Genomic DNA, 23,809 nt, shown 5'->3' with positions numbered 1-23,809 from the left:
TGAGTTTGCTATAAATTAGAATTGATCGGATGGGCCAAAGTGTGGTAGATGGAATTAAATTTTGAGAAGTGTGAGTTGTTGCATTTTGGTCAAGCAATCCAGGCAGGACTGACACAGTTAAGGGGAGTGTTGCAAAACAAAGAGACCTTGGAGTGCAGGTTCCGTAGTTCCTTGAAAGTGGAGTCTCAGGTAGACAGGATAGTGAATGAGGCATTTGGTAGGATGGCCTTTATTGGTCAGAGCATCGAGTAGATGAGTTGGGAGCTCATGTTGTGGCTGTCCAGGATGTTGGTTAAGCCAATTTTGGAATACTGCGTTCAGTTCTGGTATCCCTGCTGTAGGAAAGATGTTATGAAACTTTGTAAGGGGTCAGAAAAGATTTGACCTATAGGGAGAGGCTGAATAGGCCAGGGACATTTTCCATGGAGCATCAGAGGCTGAGGGGTAAACTTATAGACCTTTGTAATGGGCATAGGTAGGGGGGGGGGGGGGAACCCTACCTTTTCCCCAGGGTAGGGGAGTCCAAGAAAACTAGAAGGCATATGTTTGAGGTGAGAGCAGAATGATTTAACAGGGGTCTGAGGGGCAATCTTTTCACACAGAGGGTGGTGCATGTATGGCACGAACTGCCAGAGGAAGTGGTGGAGACTGGCACAATTACAACATTTAAAAGGCATGTGGATGTCGGTCTGTTCTCAGCTCTGCTGGATTTCTGTTGAAGCTTTGACCCCCCCCCCCACCCAGAAATAGGGCTCTCCCAAGGATTGGTATGGTGTCCTATTTGAGGAATTCTTTCTGTCTTACATCGAACTGTTAGTATGCAGCTCTGATTTACAACAACATTTACATCAACAGGACTAAAGCATCTGTTATCAAATTGGCATAGAGCTATACAGCACGGACATTGACTTTTTCTCTCTCTCATGCACAGACGCACATAACAAGTCCATGGGGTTAAATTTGTATTTGCAGAATGATATTTGCAGATACATTCTATTTTGCTCAAAAAATACACAATCTGTAAGCAGTCAATCCATGTAATATTTTGTAAATTCCACTTTGGAAGTAGAACCAGTCTGACTCAAGACTGGGACACAGACAGACTCTGACCTCACACCTTTAATGCATTATGTGAACTAAGATGTCACATTTTGCTATAAAACCTCGAGTTATCTTGATATGGCGCCTTGCAGGAAGGTCTGGGATTGACATGTGAATGATAGCTGCAACCCAGTCTAAAAGATGAAAGACTTGACAATCCAGGTTTGTTCAATATATCATTTTGGTGGCAGGACACTATAATGTTTTTCTACAAATTGTGTCTTATGATCTTATTCTCCACAACCACCTGAAGGATCAGCGCTCTGAAAGCGAGTGCTTCCAAATAAACCTGTTGAATACTCAACTGGTGGTGTGATTTTTCACTTTGTCCAGGTTAGGATGGATTGACCATGCAGAGATGTGCAGGTTAGGTGCATTAATCAGGGGTTAAATGTAGAGCAATAGAGGTAGGGGAATAGGTGTGGGTCTGTTACCCTTCAGAGGGTCGGTGTGGATTTATGGGGCTGAGTGGCCTGCTTTCGCCGCTCTGGGGATTCTCTGAAGAGAAGGGATTGGCACAAACCCATTTTTTTTTTTTTTTTGGCTTCCCAAAATCAGACTTCCTCACCTCTCAGCAGTATCCCAATGTTGTGAAAGATATTAACTTTCAGGTGGAGTTATCCAAAATTCAGAGAGATGTCAGTCTTGGCGTTTTTGCCTTTCTGCCCCTGGAAGATCCTGAATCAGCACCTTCAGGGGAATTAGTTAGATCAGAGTGAGAAGAGAGGGGGAGAGAGAGTGGGATGGTGCTTTCAATTTTGTGGAATAACAAAAGAAAATATTCCGCAGAATTCCTTGTTCAGAATTTCTACTCTGCACTGACAGTGATGACTTTTGTAATCTCATTTTACATTTCAGGATCTGAGGATGGAAGTTTCAAAATCAACAGATGAAGGCCTTATGCCCAAAACATCGACTCTCCTGCTCCTCGGATGCTGCCTGACCTGCTGTGCTTTTCCAGCACTGCACTTACTGATTCTGACTCTCCAGCATCTGCAGTCCTTACTTTGACATCCATGTCTGACAGTCATTCAATCCATCGGGACCGCAACAGTTTTCAACTATGATTCTGTGAGAAGGAGCAAAGCTTTTTGGTTCCTGTTTGGGTACGTTTTCAGCATCAGTGGGACTGGATGAGAGACCCTACCATTGCAGTGCACTGAGTGAGGAGCGTGTAACAGCTCTACGGTTTGGAAAGAGGAATTCACGGTGGAGAGAAGCTCCACATGCGTTTGTGTGCGGCTGAAGCTTCGCCATGGAGAAACCCGAGGAATCCCGCCCCGTGGAGAAACCATGGAAGTGTGGCGACTGTGGGAAAGGCTTGTTTCCCGTCTGCCTTGGAGACTCATTGGCGCAGTCACACTGGGGAGAGGCCGTTCCCCTGCCCTGACTGCGGGAAGGGCTTCAGCGATTCCTCCTACCTCCAGACCCACCAGTGGATCCACACATTGCGGGAAGGCCTTTACCCAGGCCGCCTCCTTGCTGACCTACCAGCGGGATCACGTGGCATTGCAGGGGGATTGAAAGAAAGACGGCCGAGTGCCTTTACCGACTGGACTATCAACCCAGTTCCAGTGACTCCCGAGTTCGATTCCCACTGTGACAGATGATGGAATTGGAATTTGGTCAGAAATCTGGAGTTTAGCATCTAATGGTGAAACCATTGTCAGTGGGGTGGGGGTGGAAGAAAACCCCCATCTGATTCACTCAGTTCTTTTTGAGGGAAGACTTGAGCAGTTATTAGAGCAGTCGTCCCAGCTGCATCCTTTACCAGATCTGGCCTACACATGACTCCAGACCCACAATAGTCTGGTTGACTCTACGCTGCTCATCCAACTTACTTGGATACAGGTTGAAATTGCTGAGTGAGGCAATACTTCCTCCAGGTTAAGGCTTTCTCAAGGATCCAATTACAAAGGGACAACTCAGTGGTGACCAATAATGAAGAAAGTGAGGGGTTGCACTTTGACCTTGAGCTGTTTTTAAAAAATTGCTACATTTTCTACACCTTTCTGCTGGGAGATTCTGAAGCTGTAACAAAGTTGGGTCACAATAAAGATTACCTGAACTTCACACTGAGCTCAGACTCTCAATGAGAGCTTTAAACTGCAACAGGTTTTTGGTTTAAAACTGCTGATTTCTCACAGGCGAAAGTGAGAACTGCAGATGCTGGAGATCAGGGTCAAGATTAGAGTGGTGCTGGCAAAGTACTGCAGGTCAGGCAGCGTCCGAGGAGCAGGAAAATCGACATTTCGGGTTTGCTCCAGACTGCACCCTCCTTACTGTGTCAACCATCTGTGAGTAAGGTACTCTCTTCACAACTCCTTTTCCGTTTTTTTCATTCTGGGCTTCAATTTATGACTTACAGCAACTGAAAGGAAAGAGAATGAATCGATGGAATGGACAGATCAGGAAAAGTTTGTTTATAAACAGTATGTTTCATGTATTGAGTGAATGTAAAGAGGAAGTGGTGGATGCATGTTCAGATGCAACATTTAAAAGACATGTGGATAAGTACATGAATAGGGAAGGTGTGGAGGTATATGGGCCAAACACTGGCAAGTGGCACTAGTTTAGTTTGAGAATATAGTCAGCATGGAATAGTTGGACTGAAGGGTCCGTTTCTGTGCTGTCTGACCATAACTGATCTGTCGTGGTCTTAAAACTATTTTCTTGCCTTCCACTTTAAATGTGATTACTGTACCTGCATCCAACACATAAACCACAAAAAAAACCCTCATGCACACAACATGTGCGGCACGGTGGTTAGCACTGCTGCCTCACAGCGCCTGAGACCCGGGTTCAATTCCCAACTTGGGTGACTGACTGTGTGAAGTTTGCACGTTCTCCCTGTGTCTGCGTGGGTTTCCTCTGGGTGCTCCGGTTTCCTCCCACAGTCCAAAGATGTGTGGGTCAGGTGAATTGGCCATGCTAAATTGCCCGTAGTGTTAGGTAAGGGGTAAATGTAGGGGTATGGGTGGGTTGCGCTTTGGCGGGTCGGTGTGGACTTGTTGGGCCGAAGGGCCTGTTTCCACACTAAGTAAGCTATAAAAATCCACACTTTATTGTTCAAAACTCAGATGAACTCAGCCTTGAATAAATTCAATGACCCGCTAACTGCAGGAAGACATCCCCATTTCTAATCTCAGATCAGCCTGCTAATATACCACTTGCCTTGCTGCACCTGTCTGACAACTGGCATTGACTGATGTAGAAGGATGCTGCTAATCAAAGCACTGATCACAGGCTGGTCTGGTTTCAGGACCTGATTTCTCTATCCTCTGTTGATCTCCCTGTTCCCACAGACTAAGATGTCGTTCTGTTCTCAGCTCTGCTGGATTTCTGCTAAAGCTTTGACCCTGCCTTTTATAACTTCTGGAACAATAAAATATTCAATCAAGACCCAAGCCACAATCTCCCAACCTCTCAATTATCCTAATACAAGGTGTAGTCATAGCAGGGAATCGAACAAGAAAAATGAAACAAAATCATAAATAAATAGGTGCACGTGCTTAATGTTTGTTCATGAGGAAGTAAACCAGAAATAGGGATCTCCCAGGAATCGTACAGTGCCCTACTTGAGGAATTCTGTCACCCTTACACCTATTAGGATCCAGCTATGAATTACAACAACATTTACACCAACAGAAATAAAGCATCGGTTATCAAATAGAGATAAACAGCGCGGAAATAGACTGTTTCTCTATCTCACGCACACACGAGATAGATCATCCATGGGGGTGGGTTTGTATTTGCAGCATGTTTGCAAATACATTCTACTTTGCAAGGTTTGTAGCTCAGGTTGAGGATTAGGGTGTAGGTTTGCTCACTGAGCTGTAGGTTTGATATCCAGATGTTTCATTACCTGGCTAGGTAACATCATCAGTGGCGACCTCCAAGTGAAGCGAAGCTGTTGTTTCCTGCTTTCGATTTATATGTTTGTCCTGGATAGGGTTCCTGGGGTTTGTGGTGATGTCATTTCCTGTTCATTTTCTGAGGGGTTGATAGATGGTATCTAGATCGATGTGTTTGTTTATGGCGTTGTGGTTGGAGTGCCAGACCTCGAGGAATTCTCTGGCATGTCTTTGCTTAGCCTGTCCCAGGACAGATGTTGTCCCAGTTGAAGTGGTGGTTTTCTTCATCTGTATGTAGGGCTACGAGGGATAGAGGGTCGTGTCTTTTTGTGGCTAGCTGGTGTTCGTGTATCCTGGTGGCTAACTTTCTGTTTGTCTTACGTAGTTTTTGTGGCAGTCCTTGCAAACCCCCGGAGTATGGGTCTGGGTGGTATACGCGTCGGCAGGTCAGTGTGGACTTGTTGGGCCGAAGGGCCTGTTTCCACACTAAGTAATCTAATCTAATCTAAAAAGATTTACAAGGATGTTGCCAAGACTGGAGGATTTGAGCTATAGGGAGAGACAGAACAGGCTGGGGCTGTTTTCCCTGGAGCGTCAGAGGCCGAGGGGTGACCTTATAGAGGTTTATAAAATCATGAGGGGCATGGATAGGATAGATAGACAAAGTCTTTTCCATGGGATGGGAGAGGTTTAGGGTGAGAGGGGAAAGATATGAAAGAGACCTAAGGGGCAACCTTTTCATTTAGAGGGTGGTACGTGTATGGAATGAGCTGCCAGAGGAAGTGGTGGAGGCTGCTACAATTGCAACATTTAAAAGGCAACTGGGGGGATATGGGCCCCGTGCTGGCAGGTGGGACTAGATTGGGTTGGGATATCTGGTCAGCATATATGAGTTGTCCAGGTTCAGGTGGATTGACAGTACTGAAATACCCATAGTGTCCAGGGATGTGCAGGTTAGGTGCATTAGTCAGGGGTAAATGTTGAGCAATAGGGGTAGGGGAATTGCATGGTGAGTTACCCTTTGGAGGATCGGTGTGTAGTCTTTGGGTCGAGTGGCCAGCTTCCACACTGTGGGGAGTCTCTGAAGGGGAAGGGAGTTTTGTAAACTGTGCAGGCAACGCAGGCATCATGTGGGGGCCTGCTGTTGGCCTTGCCCTGCCCCTTGCACCTCCCCCTGTTGTTGAGTTGGCTAAAAAACAACTACTCTTTCTCTGCCCTTTGAATCTGAAGCTGTAACAATGTTGGGCCACAATAAAGGTAACCAGAACGTACTGCTGGGCTCAGGCTCTCATTGAAAGCTCCAAGCAGTTTTTGCTTTAAAGCTGCTCATTTCTTGCAGCCTCCTGCACTAAGTTTCCAATGTCGTGTATCAGATGGAGCAGTGAATGAGTAGCTGGTTTCATTAGAAATTGTAAACTTTTCAGGAGTGCAGGCACTGCATCGTTTCATCGGCAGTTTACTGGCAGCACCGGGAGGTATGGGCTGTGCTCATGAGAAAGAAGGTGGAACAAGGTTTAAAAATCACAACACCGGGTTATAGTCCAACAGTTTTATTTGGAAGCACTAGCTTTCGGAGTACTGCTCCTTCAGCGGGTAGCTGTGGAGCAGGATCATAAGACACAGAGTTAAGAGCAAAAGGTCACAGTGTCATGCAACTGATATGATATATCGACAAATGTAGAGTGATGTTAAACATTCAGCACATTTACCTTAATAGTTCACACCATTGAATAAAGGAGTTGGGACATCATGTTGAAGTTGTACAGGATGTTGGTGAAGTCACTTGTAGAGTACTGAGAAGGCTTCTGGTGGCCCTGTAATCGGAAGAATACTATTAGAGGGTTCAGTAAAGATTTACCAGGATGTTGCCAGGACTGGAGGGTTTGAGTTATAAGGAGAAGCTGAGACTGTCTTCACTGGAGCACAGGAGGTTGAGGGGTGACCTCATTGAGATTGATATGATCATGAGGGTTCTAAGTAACATGAACATCAAATAGCGAGGAGCCTGCACGGTTATGTCAAGTGAGTGGGGGAGAAATTGTGGCATTTGGACACTTTAAATCCATCAGAAACAGCATCTCCATAGAGCATACGGTGCATGTCAGGTGAGGTGCCACAAGACTGGAGGTTGGCTAACGTGATGCCACTGTTTAAGGGTGGTAAGGACAAGCCAGGGAACTATAGACCAGTGTGCCTAACATCAGTGGTGGGCACATTGTTGGAGGGAATCCTGAGGGACAGGATTCTACCTTCATCTAGGTGGATGGGCTGGGACTTTTTCACTGGAGCATTGGAAGTGGAGATGTGACCTTATCAACGTTTACAAAATCATGAGGGGAGAGGTGAGGTGAACGAAGGGTGTCCTTCCCCCTTGGGTTGGGGTTTCAAGATTAGGGAGCAAATTTTGACGGTGACAGGAGAAAGAGATTTTAAAAAGACTTGAAGGGCACATTTTTTTTTTACACAGAGTAGTTCACGTGGTGGATGCAGGTACAGTAACGTCATGAATAGGAAAGGTTTGGAGGGATATGGGCCAAAACACTGGCAGGTGGGACTGGTTTAGTTTGAGAACATAGTCAACATTGACTAGTTGTACTGAAGGGTCTGTTTCTGTGCTGTCTGACTCTGGAACTGTCTTAAAACTGGATACTGGTCTTACAACCATTTTTTTGCCTTCCCCCACAAGCATCCACATAAAAATCATGCGAACTCAGCCTTGAATATATTCAATGACCCCCTAACTGCTGGAAGACATTCCCACTTCTGAACTTAATTCCTCTTGCTAATATGCCACTTGCCTTGCTCATTGCCTGCTGCACCTGTCTGACAACTGGCACAGAAGGACGCTGATGCCCCTCTGAACATCCACGCATCATTCCTGATGAAGAGCTTGTGCCTCAAACTACGACTGTCCTACTGCTCGACCCACTGTGCTTTGCCAGTTGTGATCGTCTCTACATCATGAAGACCAAGCGTAAACTTGGGGAATGGTTTGCCGAGCATCACAGCCGGGTCCACAGAGGCTGAGCGGACTTCCCAGTCTCCATCCATTTTAATGCCCCTTCCCACTCCCCTTCTGACAAATTGGAGGAACAAAACCTCATCTTGTCTGAGCAGTCCACAGCCCGGAGGACTCGACACTGAGTTCTCCAATTTCAAATAATCTCCCATCCCATCCCCCAACTCACTTCCCAGCCCCTTTCACTCTTCCCTGCCAACTAGATTCCTTCCTCCCATTCACCAACCAGGTTATGGGGATAATGCAGGAACAGGATACTGATTGAGGATGATCAGCCATGATCATAATGAATGGTGGTGCTGGCTCGAAGGGCAGAAGAGCCGACTCCTGCACCTATTGTCTATTGTACCCTCTACCTGTCTCCACCTATCCTCACTTCATCCCCCTGCCCCCAGCACACCCTTGTTCAACAGCTCTCCCTATACCCACTCCCAATCCTGAACAAGGGTTACACACATACCTCAACTTCTCCACCTCCTGATACTGCCTGGCTTGCTGCGTTCTTCCAGTCTCCTGCCTGTCTATTTTGCAAATTGAGACAAAGGCTTGGACTAACTTTTCCAGAGTCTGTCCCCTCGTGGATTCACTCCCATTCCTTTCAGTTGCTCCAAGTCAACAATTGAACCCCAGAATGAAACGTAAATGGAAAAAGGGGTTAGAAAAGAGAATGCTGTACACACAGATGTTGGACAGAGGAAGGAAGCTGCAGTCTGAGTGAAGCTCAATCTTCATTGAGAGAGAGATGGGGCAGGAGCTTCAGAATCTCATGGCCCAACTTCCGCATTCACCAATAGGGGAGCTCCGAATGGCAGGAGGACAAGTCTCCTTCCGGTCCTCCAGTGATCCTTATTTATCCATCAAAAGTAGATTTTGCCCCTTTCCTGCCGACAATGAGGAACACGCCCAATGTTTTGATGACATTGGCAAACATGTGCCCTGCTTGTTGACACTGAGGAGTGTACACAATATGCCCTGTAGCAATGCTGGTGTTATTGACAGATTTTGTTTCCAAATGTCTATCGAAGATCAAAAAGGGCAGAGCGATATTTTTTCCCCCATGTGTCTCGATATTTGATTGAGCAGCCAAACAAATGCAAAAGCAATGTTTTTAAGTCTTTTTCTCCGTGTTGGGGTGACCTTCACAACTAGAGGACATAGGTTTAGGGTGAGGCCACAAAGATATAAAAGGTACCTGAAGGGCAATGTTTCCCTGCAGAGGGTGGTGTGTGTATGGAATGAGCTGCCAGAGGAAGTGGTGGAGGCTGGTATAATTACAGCCTTTAAAAAGTATCTGGATGGATATATGAATAGGAATGGTGTAGAGGGATATAGTGCTGGCAATGGGGACTAGATTAATGTAGGATATCTGGTTGGCGTGGACAGGTTGGACTGAGGGGATCTGTTTCCGTGCTGAAAATCTCTACGACTCTAAATAATAAAAAGTCAACTTTTCCAATGAACATATCCATGTTAACAAGGCTTAGTGCACAACCTGCTTTACTAACCGTTCTCAACAGGTCCTGCCCCTACAATAACTGAGGAACATATACATGCTGGTGCATAGTATCCTTCACTAGTATTTACACACTACCCTCAGCAATTGCACAAGTAACAGCAAAGGGTAAACAGCACAAGCGCCAGTAAAAGCAGATGGAAAGTGAGTGTAAAATGTGACTATGACAGGCCCCACATTCCTTCCCCTCCGTCCCCCCCACAACCTGCCTCACCTTTCACCTCCCGGGCCCAGTACCTTCCAGGTGGCCCCATAGTTGACACAGGGGCCGCCCCACGACCAGTAGAACTCCACCACCCAGGCGGCCGACCAGTTCCCAAACAGGCCCTTAACCCCATCCGCCTCCAGAATGGTCACCGGCTCCTGCCTGCTGTACAGCCGGCCGGTGTGGCCGTGACACAGCAGCTGCACCAGGAAGGCGGCGGTGACCAGTGACGGGGGTCTGCCCCGGGCCGCACGGCGCCATTTTCCTAACGGCCGCCGCTTCCCCGCTCGAGCGACTTCTCCTCCCAACCGCCTTCACCCCCGCGTGACGTCTGCACGGGGGATGGGCGGGGCCGGAGGAGCCTCACCGTCACCAAGCAACAGCCACCTCGCGCTACAACTGCTCATTCACAAAAACAAACTCTCCTGTCTCGCTCTGCAGCTGCAGGGGGGACACTGCCACGTTTCGAGGAGCCCTGTCTACATTGGGAAAGCTCACGGCTCCATTTAAACAGATATTCCGACATCTAATACAACTATGTTAACTTTCAACTACTTTCAGGGAACATGTATTTTGCTCTGAGTAAGTCTATTGAGTTTAACTGCAGCATGGCTGTAGTTTTAAACTTGTTTGCTTTCCTGAACAGCTAGGTTTAAATGTTTTATTCGTTAGAAGAACCAAAATTAGTGATAGTTCACATATCCACCCTGAAATGGGGTGGGTAACTGGATTGAGTGGGTAGGCGCCATACTAAGTTTAACTTTGGGGACAGCCTTTGAGCTGCATATGAACAAACTGCTGACATGTTGCACTTATCGACTGCTAAATATCGGCTCTTGTTATCTTAACACTTAGCCTTCTGATTGGACATTGCAAAGGTTCACCTCCCGCCCACACCCCGCCAGCACCCTTCCCAAGGGTCAGACCCTCCCTCTCTCCAGGCACACAGTCTGAATAATTGACGAAGCAAAATTCACTGTCAAATCCCATCAACATGGAAGATCCCAGCCCACCCTACCTCCCACTCTGTACCCAACCCATCCAAAAACCACAAAACATCATCTCATCTTTAAAAAACAAAAGAAAAACTGGACCGCATCAAAACGTTCAACAACGGTCAACGCTATGACTGTTACACAACACTTTACGGAGCTACATTTCAACTCGAGTTTGTTTGCACTCCCTCATGAGAGTTCACATTAAAAGCTCATTGTACCAAATCAACGGCATGCCACAGCTCTCTGGAATTCAGCGGAATTCTTCCTGGTATCCCTCATGTTTTCTGGTTGTTTTGAGAAAGGAGACCCTCCCGTGAGCTTCGCCTTCAGATCTCCTTGGCTCCGCCGAAAGTTTCGGCTGATCAGTTCAAGCACAGGGTCGCAGCCTTTTCTTGCTAAACTCAGCTGGCTTAAACGTTAGCAACGCCTCTGGTTCCCGTTGGAATTTACGCTCCAGAGCGCAGACCTGGCCCGCAGCCTGTAGTCCCACAGGTCCTGCTGACTGCAAACTGCCCTACTGACAGCAAAAATACAAACACGACGGGGACAGTGTTCATTTCGCTATTCTCAATGTCAACTCTGACCCCACGAAAGGTTCTCTTTTCAGGGGCGGGCATGTCAATTGCCGACTTGGGGTTTGGTGAAATGTCTCAACAAGTGTTTCCGTTTGTCTATATTTACAAGAATTCTAACCCCAACTAGACATTTACATGTAAAATCTAAGAATTATGCAACGTGACACATGAAACCATGACGAGGAGCATCTCCTGTGTCCTCTCTCAGCTCAGAAAAGACTTAAACCCCGCTCCCCCCTGTAACATTCCTCCAGGTGACAAAAAGAACTTAACGCAGGCAGATTATAAGGGGTTGCTCAGTGGTCACAGCGCCAAGGGACCCGGGTTCAATTCCAGCCTCAGGGGCGACTGTCCGTGTGGAGTTTGCACATTTCCAGCCTGCGCCTGCGAGGGTTTTCTCCGGGTGCTCCGGCTTCCTCCCACAATCCAAAGATGCGTAAGTGAGGGTGAATTGGCTATGCTAAATTACCCATAGTACTGTTAGGATGGAATTTGTCCTTGCATGTTCGTTTTAGGAGGAGAGACAACAGACGCTCAATTGTTTGGCACAAGCAGGCTTTATTGCAGAATCGTAGCTGATACAGTGAATCACCATGCATTCACTGGAGAAGGCACGTTCTGCCTTCCCCTCCCAAATCTGCTCCTGATATACTCTTTGCGAAGCAGAGCTTCGCGGAGCTACTAAGCATTGCCCTATTAGGACATTTCGCGTTTGCTCGACGTTCCCTGTTATTGAGCTCATTTGGGCGTTGGCAGCTGAGCTGGCCACGTAAGCAACAGTTTCAATTTCCCAAGCAGCAGCTACAGCTACAGTTTTGATTCCCCAAACAGCAGCTATAGCTCCACCCTCCCTTAACCTATTTTATCCTAACAGTACCCAGGGATATGTAGGATTGGGTAATTTAGCATGGCCAATCTACCCTAACCTACACATCCCTGGACACTATGGGTAAATTAGCATGGCCAATCCACCCTTAGTGTAGGATTGGCCAGGCTAAATTGTCCTATAGTATCCAGGGATGTGCAGGTTTGGGTGGATTGGTCAGGCTAAATTACCTATAGTGTCCAGGGTTGTGTAGGTGAGGGTGAATTGGCCATGCTAAATTGTCCTATACTATCCAGGGATGTGCAGGTTTGGGTGAACTGGCCGTGCTAAATTACATAGTGATTGGGGATGTGCAGGTTAGGGGGCATTGGCCATGCTAAATTACCCATAGTGCCCAGGGATGTGTAGGCTAGGTGGGTTAGCCAATGGGAATTGCAGGGTTACAGGCAGAGGTCTGGGTGAGGTGTGGGTTGGATGGGCTGAAGGGCCTACTCCTACACTGCAGGGGTTCTAAGCGTGAGATGAGGTGCTTGACTGAAATGATGGGGAGGAGGCAGTGAAAACACAACGAGACCGTTTGAAAGTGGGAGCATGACAGGAGGGGTGGGTAAATGGGATGTGGTGAGGGAGGGGGCTTAGGAGAGAAAGAGACACAGAAAGAGAGGGTCACACACAGATACAACTGGTGAAAGTGGGGAAGATTGTGATAGGTTCAGATAAGGTGGAGGAAGAAAAGCTGTTCCCTATTCACTGATAGTGACAAGGTCAGGGGCGGCCTGAAGGTCAGGGGTTTGAGCAGGAGAGAGAGAGAGGAGGAAAACAGAGGAAAAACAGGTTTACCCAGCAAGCAGCAATACGCTGGAATCCGCTGTCACCTCAGAGAGACAGACAGACGCAGAGAGAGAGACACAGAGAGACAGAGAGCCAGAGACAGAGCCAGAGAGACCGAGACGGGGAGGTAATCAGATGAAAGGCCTCCCTGTGCTGTGAGATCCAAAAGGAGCACGCGAGCAGCTGCCCCAGTGTTTCTGGCGGTCTGAGGCATCTCCCCCTCGCCCCATTACCGGTACCGCTCTCCCGTCCCATTGGCACCCTCCCGGTGAACGGCCCACTCTCCCAATACACTCAAGCTGCCCCTTCCCCCCCCCCCAACCCCGCGGGCTGGAAGAGGACGGAACAGCCCGTTCCGGAGCGGGGCTCGGGAACGCTGCCCATGTCCGCGACATCCTTTCCGAGAAAGGAAACAAAAAGGACAACAGACAGGGGACCACTCGCATCAACCGGAATGACAACATTTCACCCTCAGACAAGGCTTTGTCAAGAGATGTACAGCACGGAAACAGACCCTTCGGTCTAACCCGTCCGTACCGACCAAATATCCCAACCCAAACTAGTCCCACCTGCCAGCACCCAGCCCATATCCCTCCAAACCCTTCCTATTCATATACCCATCCAAACGCCTCTTAAATGTTGCAATTGTACCAGCCTCCACCACATCCTCTGACAGCTCATTCCGTACACACACCACCTTCTGTATGAAAACGTTGCCCTGTAGGTCTCTTTTATATCTTCCCCTCTCACCCTAAACCTATGCCCTCTAGTTCTGGATTCCCCAACCCCAGGGAAAAGACTTTGCCTATTTATCCTATCCATGCCCCTCAATTTTGTAAACCTCTACAAGGTCATCCCTCAGCCTCCGACGCTCTCGGGAAAACAGCCCCAGCCTGTTCAGCCTCTCCCTGTAGCTCAGATCCTCCAACCCTGGCAACATCCTTGTAAATATTTTCTGAACCATTCCAAGTTTCGCAACAGCGGGGAGACCCAGTAATGGAAAAGACTGAAGGGGGAAGTCAGCGGTAAATCTTTTGAAGAGGTTACAAAGGAGAGACCTCTGTCTGCAGCGGGAATGACCCCCACAGTAGCAGGTCGAGGTGGACGGCATTTAAGGAGAAGCTGGATACAGACGTCAGGGAGAAAGGAACTGAAGGGAATGCTGCTGTAAGGGAAATCAAGTGTGAGCAAGTGAAGGGGAGGTGCGTAGAGGCTCACATGGGTCAGAAATACTGAGAGAGACCAGTTGAGCTGAAGGACCTGACTGGAGACTCAATGGGACAGAGAGTGAAGTCTTGGATCCACCTGCAAGAGAAGGAGAAACACGTGATTTACCTCCCAGGATTAAGCAAGTCCCGCAGATTCTGCAGATCACTTTATTGGTCAGAGCACTGAGTATAGGGGTTGGGGTCTGGACAGGACGTTGGTTAGGCCACTTTTGGAATACACAGGAACCGCGATTATCCAAAGGACACATGCAGGGTATATTTCAGTCGCTTGACAATTAGATCCCTTACAGTGTGGAAACAGGCCCAACCAGTCCACACTGACCCTCCGAAGAGTAACCCACCCAGACCCATTTCCCTCTGACTAATGTACCTAACACGACGGGCAATTTAGCATGGCCAATTCACCCTGACCTGCACATCTTTGGACTGTGGGACGGAACCGGAGCACTAGGAGGAAACCCACGCAGACGCGGGGAGAATGTGCAAACTCCACACAGTCTGTCGCCTGAGGCAGGAATGAAACCCGGGTCCCTGGTACTGTGAGGTAGCAGCGCTAACCACTGAGCCACCGTGCTGGTTCATCTAATTCTGGATAATCGAAGTTCCTCTGTATTATGTGCACTTCTGGTCTATCGGAAGGATGTTCCCCCGTGTGGACCCACTGGTGGATCTGGAGGCCGGACGAGTGGGGGAAGCCCTTGCCGCAGACCAGGCAGGTGAAGGCCCCCTCGCCGGTGTGGACCTGCTGGTGCCGCAGCAGGTTGGACGACTGGGTGAAGCCCTTGCCGCAGACGGAGCAGGTGAAGGGCCGCTCCCCGGTGTGGACCCGCTGGTGCCGCAGCAGGGTGGACGATCGAGTGAAGCCCTTGCCGCACAACGAGCAGGTGAAGGGCCGCTCCCCAGTGTGGACCTGCTGGTGGGTCAGCAGGGTGAACGACTGGGTGAAGCCCTTGCCGCAGACTGAGCAGGTGAAGACCCCCTCGCCGGTGTGGACCTGCTGGTGCTGCAGCAGGTGGGACGACTGGGTGAAGCCCTTGCCGCAGACGGAGCAGGTGAAGGGCCGCTCCCCGGTGTGGACCCGCCAGTGCCTGAGCAGGTGAGACGAGTGAGAGAAGCCCTTGCCGCAGTCGGAGCAGGTGAAGGGCCGCTCCCCGGTGTGGACCCGCCAGTGCTTGAGCAGGTGGGACGAGTGAGAGAAGCCCTTGCCGCACACCGAGCAGGTGAACGGCCTCTCCCCGGTGTGGACCCGCTGGTGGGTCAGCAGGTGGGACGAGTGAGAGAAGCCCTTGCCGCAGACGGAGCAGCTGAACGGCCTCTCCTCGGTGTGGACCCATTGGTGCGAGAACAGGTTGGACGACTTGGTGAAGCCCTTGCCACAGACGGAACAGGTGAAGGGCCGCTCCCCGGTGTGGACACGCTGGTGGGACAGCAGGTGGGACGAGTCAGAGAAGACCTTGCTGCAGACGGAGCAGGTGAAGGGCCTCTCCCCGGTGTGGACCCGCTGGTGGGTCAGCAGGTGGGACGACTGGGTGAAGCCCTTGCCGCAGACGGAGCAGGTGAAGGGCCGCTCCCCGGTGTGGACACGGCGGTGGATCTCCAGCACGGAGGGGGAGCGGAATCCTTTCCCGCAATCCCCACACTTCCACGGTTTCTCCATGGTGCGCGGAATGCCTCCTGAGACTTCCTTTCCCCACAGTGGGCAAACTGGCTCAGGCACGTGCCCGTGTGGTTCAGGTAAAGATGATACTTTAAGAGCCTACTGAAGCAGACAAAAACGTTCAAAGAATTTTCCCCTTCTGGACTGAAAGAGGGACGTCTCTCCTGTCCCACGAATCAAGGGGCTCTGTCAGACCTTCACATGGTACTCAGTTGGGAAGCTCTACCTGCAAAGCTGCTCTTCTCATATCCTGTGAAAAGGGGATTACAAAAGTCATTGCTGCCTGCACACAACAGGAATTCAGAACAGATCATTCTAGTTTCTGTAGAACTTCCCTAAAACAATCAAGTTACAATATGCAGATGCCAGTGTTGGGCTGGGGTGTACAAAGGTAAAAAAAATCACATCACCAGGTTGTAGTCCATTAGATTTGTTTAGAAGTTTGAACTTTCAGAGCTCTGCACCTTCATCAGGTAGCTAGTAAAACCTCCAGGCGAAAAAGACAGCAGATGCTGGAGATCAGAGTGGTGCTGGAAAAGCACAGCAGGTCAGGCAGCATCCGAGGAGCAGGGAAAAAAAAAATCAACGTTTCGGGCAAAAGCCCTTCATCAGGAATGAGGAAAGAATGAGGACACTTTCCTCATTCCTGAAGAAGGGCTTATGCCCGAAACGTCGAATCTCCTGTTCCTTGGATGCTGCCTGACCTGCTGAGCTTTTCCAGCAACACATTTCCAGCTCTGATCTCCAGCATCTGCAGACCTCATTTTCTCCTATAACCTAGAGTTGTGTGATTTTTAACTTTAAAAAGTGTTGCAAATCTCCACCACCCCCCACCACACACACACACTTTTCTTCAATTCTCACTCTGCTGTGTCTGATATTACCCATCCCCAGTATTGTCCAGAAAGGGACTTATTACCTAAAAAAGCTGTAAATCTCCATCCCACACACTCTTTAACTCTTGCTGTACCTAATATCCCACCTCCCTCCCCATGCTCCAGCAGGGTCTGACTGATGCTCATTGACTGAGCCACACTCACCTCTTCCTGGACACAAGGACCCTCCAGACCAACACAACATCAGCTCCCCTTAACCGCCCCCCTGTAACGGCGCATGTGCAGGAGCAACCGGTCACGTGAATCGAGGGAGCGCCGTCATCACGAAGGCCGCGCGTTGATTGGAATGAGCGCCCGCCGGTGCGGCGTTCCAGCCTTTCCCATTGGTCCACCGCGCCGTGCGTCACGCGGCGGCGCTGGTCTTTGTGACGCCCACGTGACCTCTCTCCTCCACCAACCGCAACGCGCCCCTCCCTTCACCTCGACACGGGGAGGCAGGACCAATGGGGAGCTTTGGAGGACCGGAAGGAAGGCTGGTCCTCCTACCAATCAGAGCATCCCCTCATTGTCTGAATGCGGAAGTTGGAGCATGAGCTCCTGCTGCTCTCTCTCTCTCTGAATGAAGATTGAGTGTTACCCCAGACTGCACCAACCTCTGTGAGTACAGCACCCTCTCTTCTCACCCCTCCTATTCCATTTCTTTTCTCATTTTGGGATTAAACTGTTGGTTTGTAGGAAGTGAAGTGAAAGGAGGTGAACTCAGGAAAGGTGCATATGCTGGATGCATTGGTCTAGATCGCTGTGTCTGTGTCTCTGTGTCTCTCTCGTGTCCTTCATCAGGAATTGCGGAGGGGGGTGGAAAGGGTGTTGAGAGATAAATAGGAAGGTGGGAGTGGGGCTGGGGGTAAGGTAGATGCAGGTTGGGGGGGGTGATGGCGACAGGGTGGAGCAGATTGGTGGGAAGGAAGATGGACAGGTGGGACAGTTCAAGAGGGTGGTGCTGAGTTGGAGGGTTGGAGCTGGGGTGGGGGGTGGGAGGGGGGAGGGAATGTGAGGAAACTGGTGAAATCGATGTTGATGCCATGTGGTTGCAGGGTCCTAGGCCACCTCATACCTGGAGGAAGAATGCCTCTGCATTGGGACCCTCCAACCATACAGGATCAATATTGATTTCACCAGTTTCCTCATTCCGCCACCCCCCCCCCCCCTCCCCTCCAGCCCAATCCCAGATACAACCCTCGAACTTGGGACTGTTCTTTTGAACTGTCCCACCTGTCCATCTGCCTTCCCATCTATCTGCTCCACCCTCCTGTCTGACCTGTCACCTTCTTCCCCCGCTTTCATCTACCCATAGCATTCTCAGCTCCCTTCCCCCAGTCCCACCTCCCTTCCATTTATCTCTCAGTCCCTTTGGGCCCACCTCACATTCCTAATCAAGGGGTTATGCCCAAAACATCAAACCTCCTGCTCCTCAGATGCTGGCTGACCTGGTGTACTCTTGCAGCACCAGACGTTTTGGTGCTTATTTGTCTGGATGTCCTGATGTGACCCATTCGCAGATGTGAAGTCACATTCGAGAAAAACTCCTTCATGGAATGTGGGCTTTTTTTTTGGCAAGGCCAACAATGTTTTCGTCCCTAACTGCCCTTCAGACAAGAGGATTGCCAGACTTTAGGGGGCATTTTAAAAGTCAAGCACGTGAGCCATCATATGCAGGCAGCACCAAGTTAATGCTAGCGGGTTTCCTTCCCTGAAGAGCGTTATTGAATCAAATGGGTTTTCAGAAAAGTTTCATTCTCTCAATGACTGAGACTAGTTTTCAATTCAGATTTTAAAAAAATAAATTTAATTTCCCCAAGGTTTGTTTTTACTGGTATTTGAACCCATGAGCCCAGATTATTTGCCTGGGGCCTCTGGATTGCTGGTCCAGTGTTGTTGTTATAACATCACTGACTCGCCTGGACAGCATTGAGAGTCATACAGATGTATAGCACACAAAGAGACCCTATGTGCAACTGGTGCACGCCGAGCACATAGCCAAAATTGATCTAGTCCAACGTGCCAGCACGTCCCTCCAAACCCTTCCCATTCATATTCCCATCCAGATGCCTTTTAAATGTTGCAATTGTCCCAGCCTCCACCACTTCCTCTGGCAGCTCATTCCATACACGCACCACCCTCTGACTGACAAAGTTGCCCCTTAGGTCCTTTTCATGTCTTTTCCCCTCTCACCTCTAGTTCTGGACTCTCCCACCCCAGGGAAAAGACCTTGTCTATTCACCCTATCCATGCCCCTCATCATTTTATAAACCTCAATAAGGTCACCCCTCAGCCTCCGATGCTCCAGGGAAAACAGCCCCAGCTTACTTAGCCACTCCCTGTAGCTCAAACCCTGGCAACATCTTTGTAAACATTTTCTGAACCCTTTCAAGTTTCGTTTAACTGAACAGTAAAAGTCATACTGGACAGGGATATATCAGAGTGTTACTATGCAATATGTATTTATTTACGACTGTATAAATTTGATTTATAATTATTTCTACTTATATCATAGTGTTGTAGCCATGTTATGTATTCAAAGTTTGGGAGAAGATTTGTAGCTCGGCTGCTCATTGTTGTGGTTCTGTTTGCCGAGCTGGGAATTTGTATTGCAGACGTTTCGTCCCCTGTCTAGGTGACATCCTCAGTGCTTGGGAGTCGCCTGTGAAACACTTCTGTGTTGTTTCCTCCGGCATTTATAGTGGTTTGTCTCTGCCGCTTCCGGTTGTCAGTTCCAGCTGTCCGCTGCAGTGGCCGGTATATTGGGTCCAGGTCGATGTGTTTATTGATTGAATCTGTGGGTGAGTGCCATGCCTCTAGGAATTCCCTGGCTGTTCTCTGTTTGGCTTGTCCTGTAATAGTAGTGTTATGGATGCGGATCATTAGCTGTCTTCCTGTTTGCCCTATGTAGTGTTTTGTGCAGTCCTTATTGTGTACAAAATCCCATGCAAGGCCTGCACAAAACACTACATAGGACAAACAGGAAGACAGCTAACGACCTGCATCCATGAACACCAACTAGCCACGAAACGACACGACCAGCTATCCTTGGTAGCCATACACGCAGATGACAAGCAACATGAATTTGACTGGGACAACACTACTATTATAGGATAAGCCAAACCGAGAACAGCCAGGGAATTCCTAGAGGCATGGCACTCATCCACAGATTCAATCAATAAGCACATCGACCTGGACCCAATATACCGACCACTGCAGCGGACAGCTGGAACTGACAACCGGAAGCGGGCAGAGAGAAACCACTATAAACGCCGGAGGAAAGATCACAGAAGTGCTTCACAGGAGACTCCCAAGCACTGAGAATGTCACCTAGACAGGGGACGAAACGTCTGCAATACAAACTCCCAGCTCGGCGAACAGAACCACAACATGTCATGTATTTCCAGTCATACCCGTTACAGGACAGGAGAATACTGGTCTCAATGCTGACTCTGTGGATGAATCTCGTCAGACTCATTCCTCTGTATGTCCACAGAGTCCTGTAAGTGTATTCCTCTATAGGGTCCCTCCAGTTTGACTTGGGTATTGATCGACTCCACTACAGTCATCCTCAGAGCGAGCATGTTCTAGGTCTTGTTACCAAAGCAAAGTTCTTGCTCTGATTCTCTTTCCCCTCCCCCCCCACATCTTGGTCTGTCAATATGGTAGAAAGAGAGGCGGGGGGGGGGGGCAGATAACTAGGTTAGCAAACTGCATGAGGGTGGCATGGTGGCTCAGGTAGCACCGGTGCCTCATAGTGCCAGGGACCTGGGTTCAATTCCAGCCTCGGGCGACTCTCCATGTGGGTTTCCCCCGAGTGCTCCGGTTTCCTCCCACAGTCCAACCTTGTGCAGGTGAGGGTGGGTTGGCCATGCTAAATTGCCCAGAGTGTTCAGGGATGTGTAGCTTAGGTGCACGTGTCAGGGGTAAATATAGGGGAATGGGTCTGGGTGGGATACTCATCACAGGGTCGGTCTGGACTTGTTGGGTCGGTATGGACTTGTTGGGCCGAAGGGCCTGTTTCCACACTGTAGGGGTTCTAATTCTTAACTTTTCTTGGAGCTAGATCTGCCAAATGTCAGGAATCAGAAAAATTGGGAGGGAGCGTATTAGGTACGGCAGTAGGAGAGAGTGTGTGGGAGGGAGACTCACAGGTTTTGGGTTATGGGCGTGGAATGAATATTCCGTGAAATCGATCTGTTAAACTCTGAGATTCTACGTGATACTGACAGCGATGACTTTCTAATTGACAGGCTTTCACAGGAGGATTTACCTGCATATCTTGAACTAATTGCCTCAGCCAGCTTGACTCATTGGGACTGGAATTTTATCGATCTTTTGAGTGGAGAAGGAGGATTGTCCCGCCTGCTTCCAGAGATCTGACTGGTAAAGCACTGAGATGCCGCTGTTCGAGGGTGGAGGGAGCTTTACCGGAGCGGAGAGTTAGCCAGCCGGCCCCCGCAGCAGAGTGGGACGTCAGAGGGAGCGTCGAACCTGGAGGGAGGCCGCGCCGTGGGGAAACCGTGGAAGTGTGGGGAATGCGGGAAGGGGTTTCGAGTCCCCTCTGAGCTGGAGATCCACCGGCGCGGTCACACCGGGGACAGGCCGTTCTCCTGCCCCGAGTCCGGCAAGGCCTTCATTGGGTCCTCCAAGCTGCTGAGGCACCGGCGGGTCCACACCGGGGACAGGCCGTACCCCTGCCCCGGGTGTGGCAAGGCCCTTCACCCAGCTGTCCCACCTGCAGACGCACCGGCGCCTCCACACACCAGGGAGAGGCCTCTCACCTGCCCGGGGGCGGCAAGGCCTTCAATCGATCGCTGACCCTGCGGACGCACAGGCGCCTTCCCAACGTGATCGCACGGAGTTGAAGTCTGCAGCGAATCCCACCCAGGACTGGGGGGGGATCGTGCCCCGATCGTTCGAAGGCAATGGGTGAAGCGGGAAGGGAGCGAGGCTTCCTTTCTGCCGGACTGGCCGCTCTCGCTCCCTTTGCTTCCCGTGGGACCGATGCTGTTTGAGGCTGGGACTGCACGTTCCCGGGCCAAAGATCTGCAGGAGCTGAGGAAGTGCACTCCTTTCACACCGGATGGTAAATCATGTTTGTCCCATCTATTTCAGTCTTAAATACCCTCCGTGACCTGGCCTCCCAGCCTCCTGTGGCAGTGAATTCCACAGATTCCCCACTCTCTGTCTGAAGAGGTTTCTCCTTATCTCCGTTCTAAAAGAGCTACGGCTGTGCCCTCGCTCCTGGTCTCTCCTACCAATGGAAACATCTTCCCAATGGCCACAGATAGATCAAAGTCAAATACAATAGCCTCTATTCCATTGAGTGTCCAGCACACTTTATAACACTTTGTAAAATCAGGAGGGCCATTGATGAGGTGAGTGGCAGGTGTCTTTTCCCGATAGAATAAAGAATATTCCAGCACAGGAACAGGCCCTTCGGCCCTCCAAGCCTACACCGATCCAGATCCTCTATCTAAACCTGCTGCCTATTTTCTCAGGATCTGTATCCCTCTGCTCCCTGCCCTGTCATGTATCTGTTGAGATACATCTTAAATGACGCCATTGTTCCCGTCCCTACCATCTCCGCTGGCAACACATTCCAGTACCCAGCCCCCTCTGCGTAAAGAACTTTCCATACATATGTTAAATCTTTCCCCTCTCACTTTGAACTCATGACCCCAGGTAACTGAGTCCTCCACTCTGGGGGAAAAACATTTCTTGCTATCCACCCTGTCTTTACCTCTCATGATTTTGTTGGCTCAATCTGGTCCCCCCTCAACTCCGTCTTTCCAATGAAAATAATCCTGATCTATTCAACCTCTCTTCATAGTTAGCATCCTCCATACCAGGTAACATCCTGGTGAACCTCCTCTGCACCCTCTCCAAAGCATCCACATCCATTTGGGAATGCGGCGACCAGAACTGTACGTGGTATTCCAAATCTGGCCGAAACAAAGTCTTGTCTAACTGTAACATGACCTGCCAACTCTTGTACTCAATACTCTGTCCGATGAAGGAAAGTGCCATATGCCCCTTGACCACTCTACTGACCTGCATTGCCATCTTCAGGAACAATGGGCCTGAACACACAGATCTCTCTCTACATCATTTTTCCCCAGGACTTTTCCATTTACTGTATAGTTTGCTCTTGAATTGGATCTTCCAAAATGCATCACCTCACATTTGTCCGGATTGAACTCCATCTGCCATTTCTCTGCCCAACTCTCCAGTCTATTCTCCATTCTGCTGTATTCTCTGACAGTCCTCTTCACTATCTGCTACTCCACCAATCTTAGTGTCAACTGCAAACTTGCTAATGAGGCAACCTACACCTTCCTCCAAGTCATTTAGATATATATCACAAACAGCAGTGCTCCCAGCACGGAGCCCTGTGGAACACCACTGTCACAGTCTCAGTTTTGAGAAACTCCCTTCCAATACTACTCCCTGTCTCCGTGTTTCCCAACCAGTTCTCTATCCATCTAGCTAGAATACCCTGGACCCCATGTGATTTCACCTTTTCCTATCAGCCGACCATGGGAACCTTGTCAAATGCCCAAGTAAAGTCCATGTCTATGACATCTGCAGCCCTTCCCTCATCAATCAATTTGTCATTTCCTCATAGAATTCTATTAAGTTTGCTAAGACATGACCTTCCCGAACAAAACCATGCTGCCTATCACTCATAAGCTCATTTTCTTCCAAATGTAAACAGATCTTATCCCTCAGTATCTTCTCCAGCAGCTTCCCTACCACTGACATCCAGCTCACAGGTCTGTAATTACCTGATTATCCTGCTGCGACCCTTCTGAAACAAGGGGAAAACATTATCAATTCTCAGTCCTCTGGGACCTCACCTGTGTTCAAGGAAGCTGCAGCAAAGATATCTGTTAAGGCCCAAGCTATTTCCTCTTTACTTCCCTCAGTAACCTGGGATAGATCCATCAGGACCTGGGGACTTTGACCTTTTAGATACACATCACTTCCTCTCCATATGCCGACTTGCCCTAGAGTATTCAAAGATCTATCCCTAACGTCAACATCCACCATGTCCCTCTCCTCAGTTTAACCTGACACAAAGTACGCATTAAGAATCTTGCCCATTTTCTCTGACTCCACA

At 49.4% G+C, this 23,809-nt stretch overlaps 2 protein-coding genes across 2 annotated transcripts in view; one reads left to right on the top strand and one right to left on the bottom strand.

Annotated features, from left to right (window-relative positions):
• Positions 1-23,809, top strand: part of LOC132807287 (zinc finger protein 271-like) — an 86,962-nt gene that overhangs the window by 40,019 nt on the left and 23,134 nt on the right. The gene's annotated exons all lie outside the window — the stretch shown is intronic.
• On the bottom strand, positions 11,804-17,021 carry LOC132807272 (gastrula zinc finger protein XlCGF8.2DB-like). Its single transcript, XM_060821540.1, has 2 exons — positions 16,849-17,021; positions 11,804-16,058 (listed from the first exon to the last, which is right to left on the bottom strand). Exon 2 carries the CDS (start codon positions 15,806-15,808, stop codon positions 14,705-14,707), a length of 1,104 nt encoding a protein of 367 aa, XP_060677523.1. The 5' UTR covers positions 15,809-16,058; positions 16,849-17,021; the 3' UTR covers positions 11,804-14,704.

Source organism: Hemiscyllium ocellatum (assembly GCF_020745735.1).
Source record: "Hemiscyllium ocellatum isolate sHemOce1 chromosome 27 unlocalized genomic scaffold, sHemOce1.pat.X.cur. SUPER_27_unloc_12, whole genome shotgun sequence".
Taxonomy (NCBI): domain Eukaryota; kingdom Metazoa; phylum Chordata; class Chondrichthyes; order Orectolobiformes; family Hemiscylliidae; genus Hemiscyllium; species Hemiscyllium ocellatum.
The sequence above is the reverse complement of the archived record's forward strand: the minus strand, read 5'-3'. Positions and strand labels throughout refer to the sequence as shown.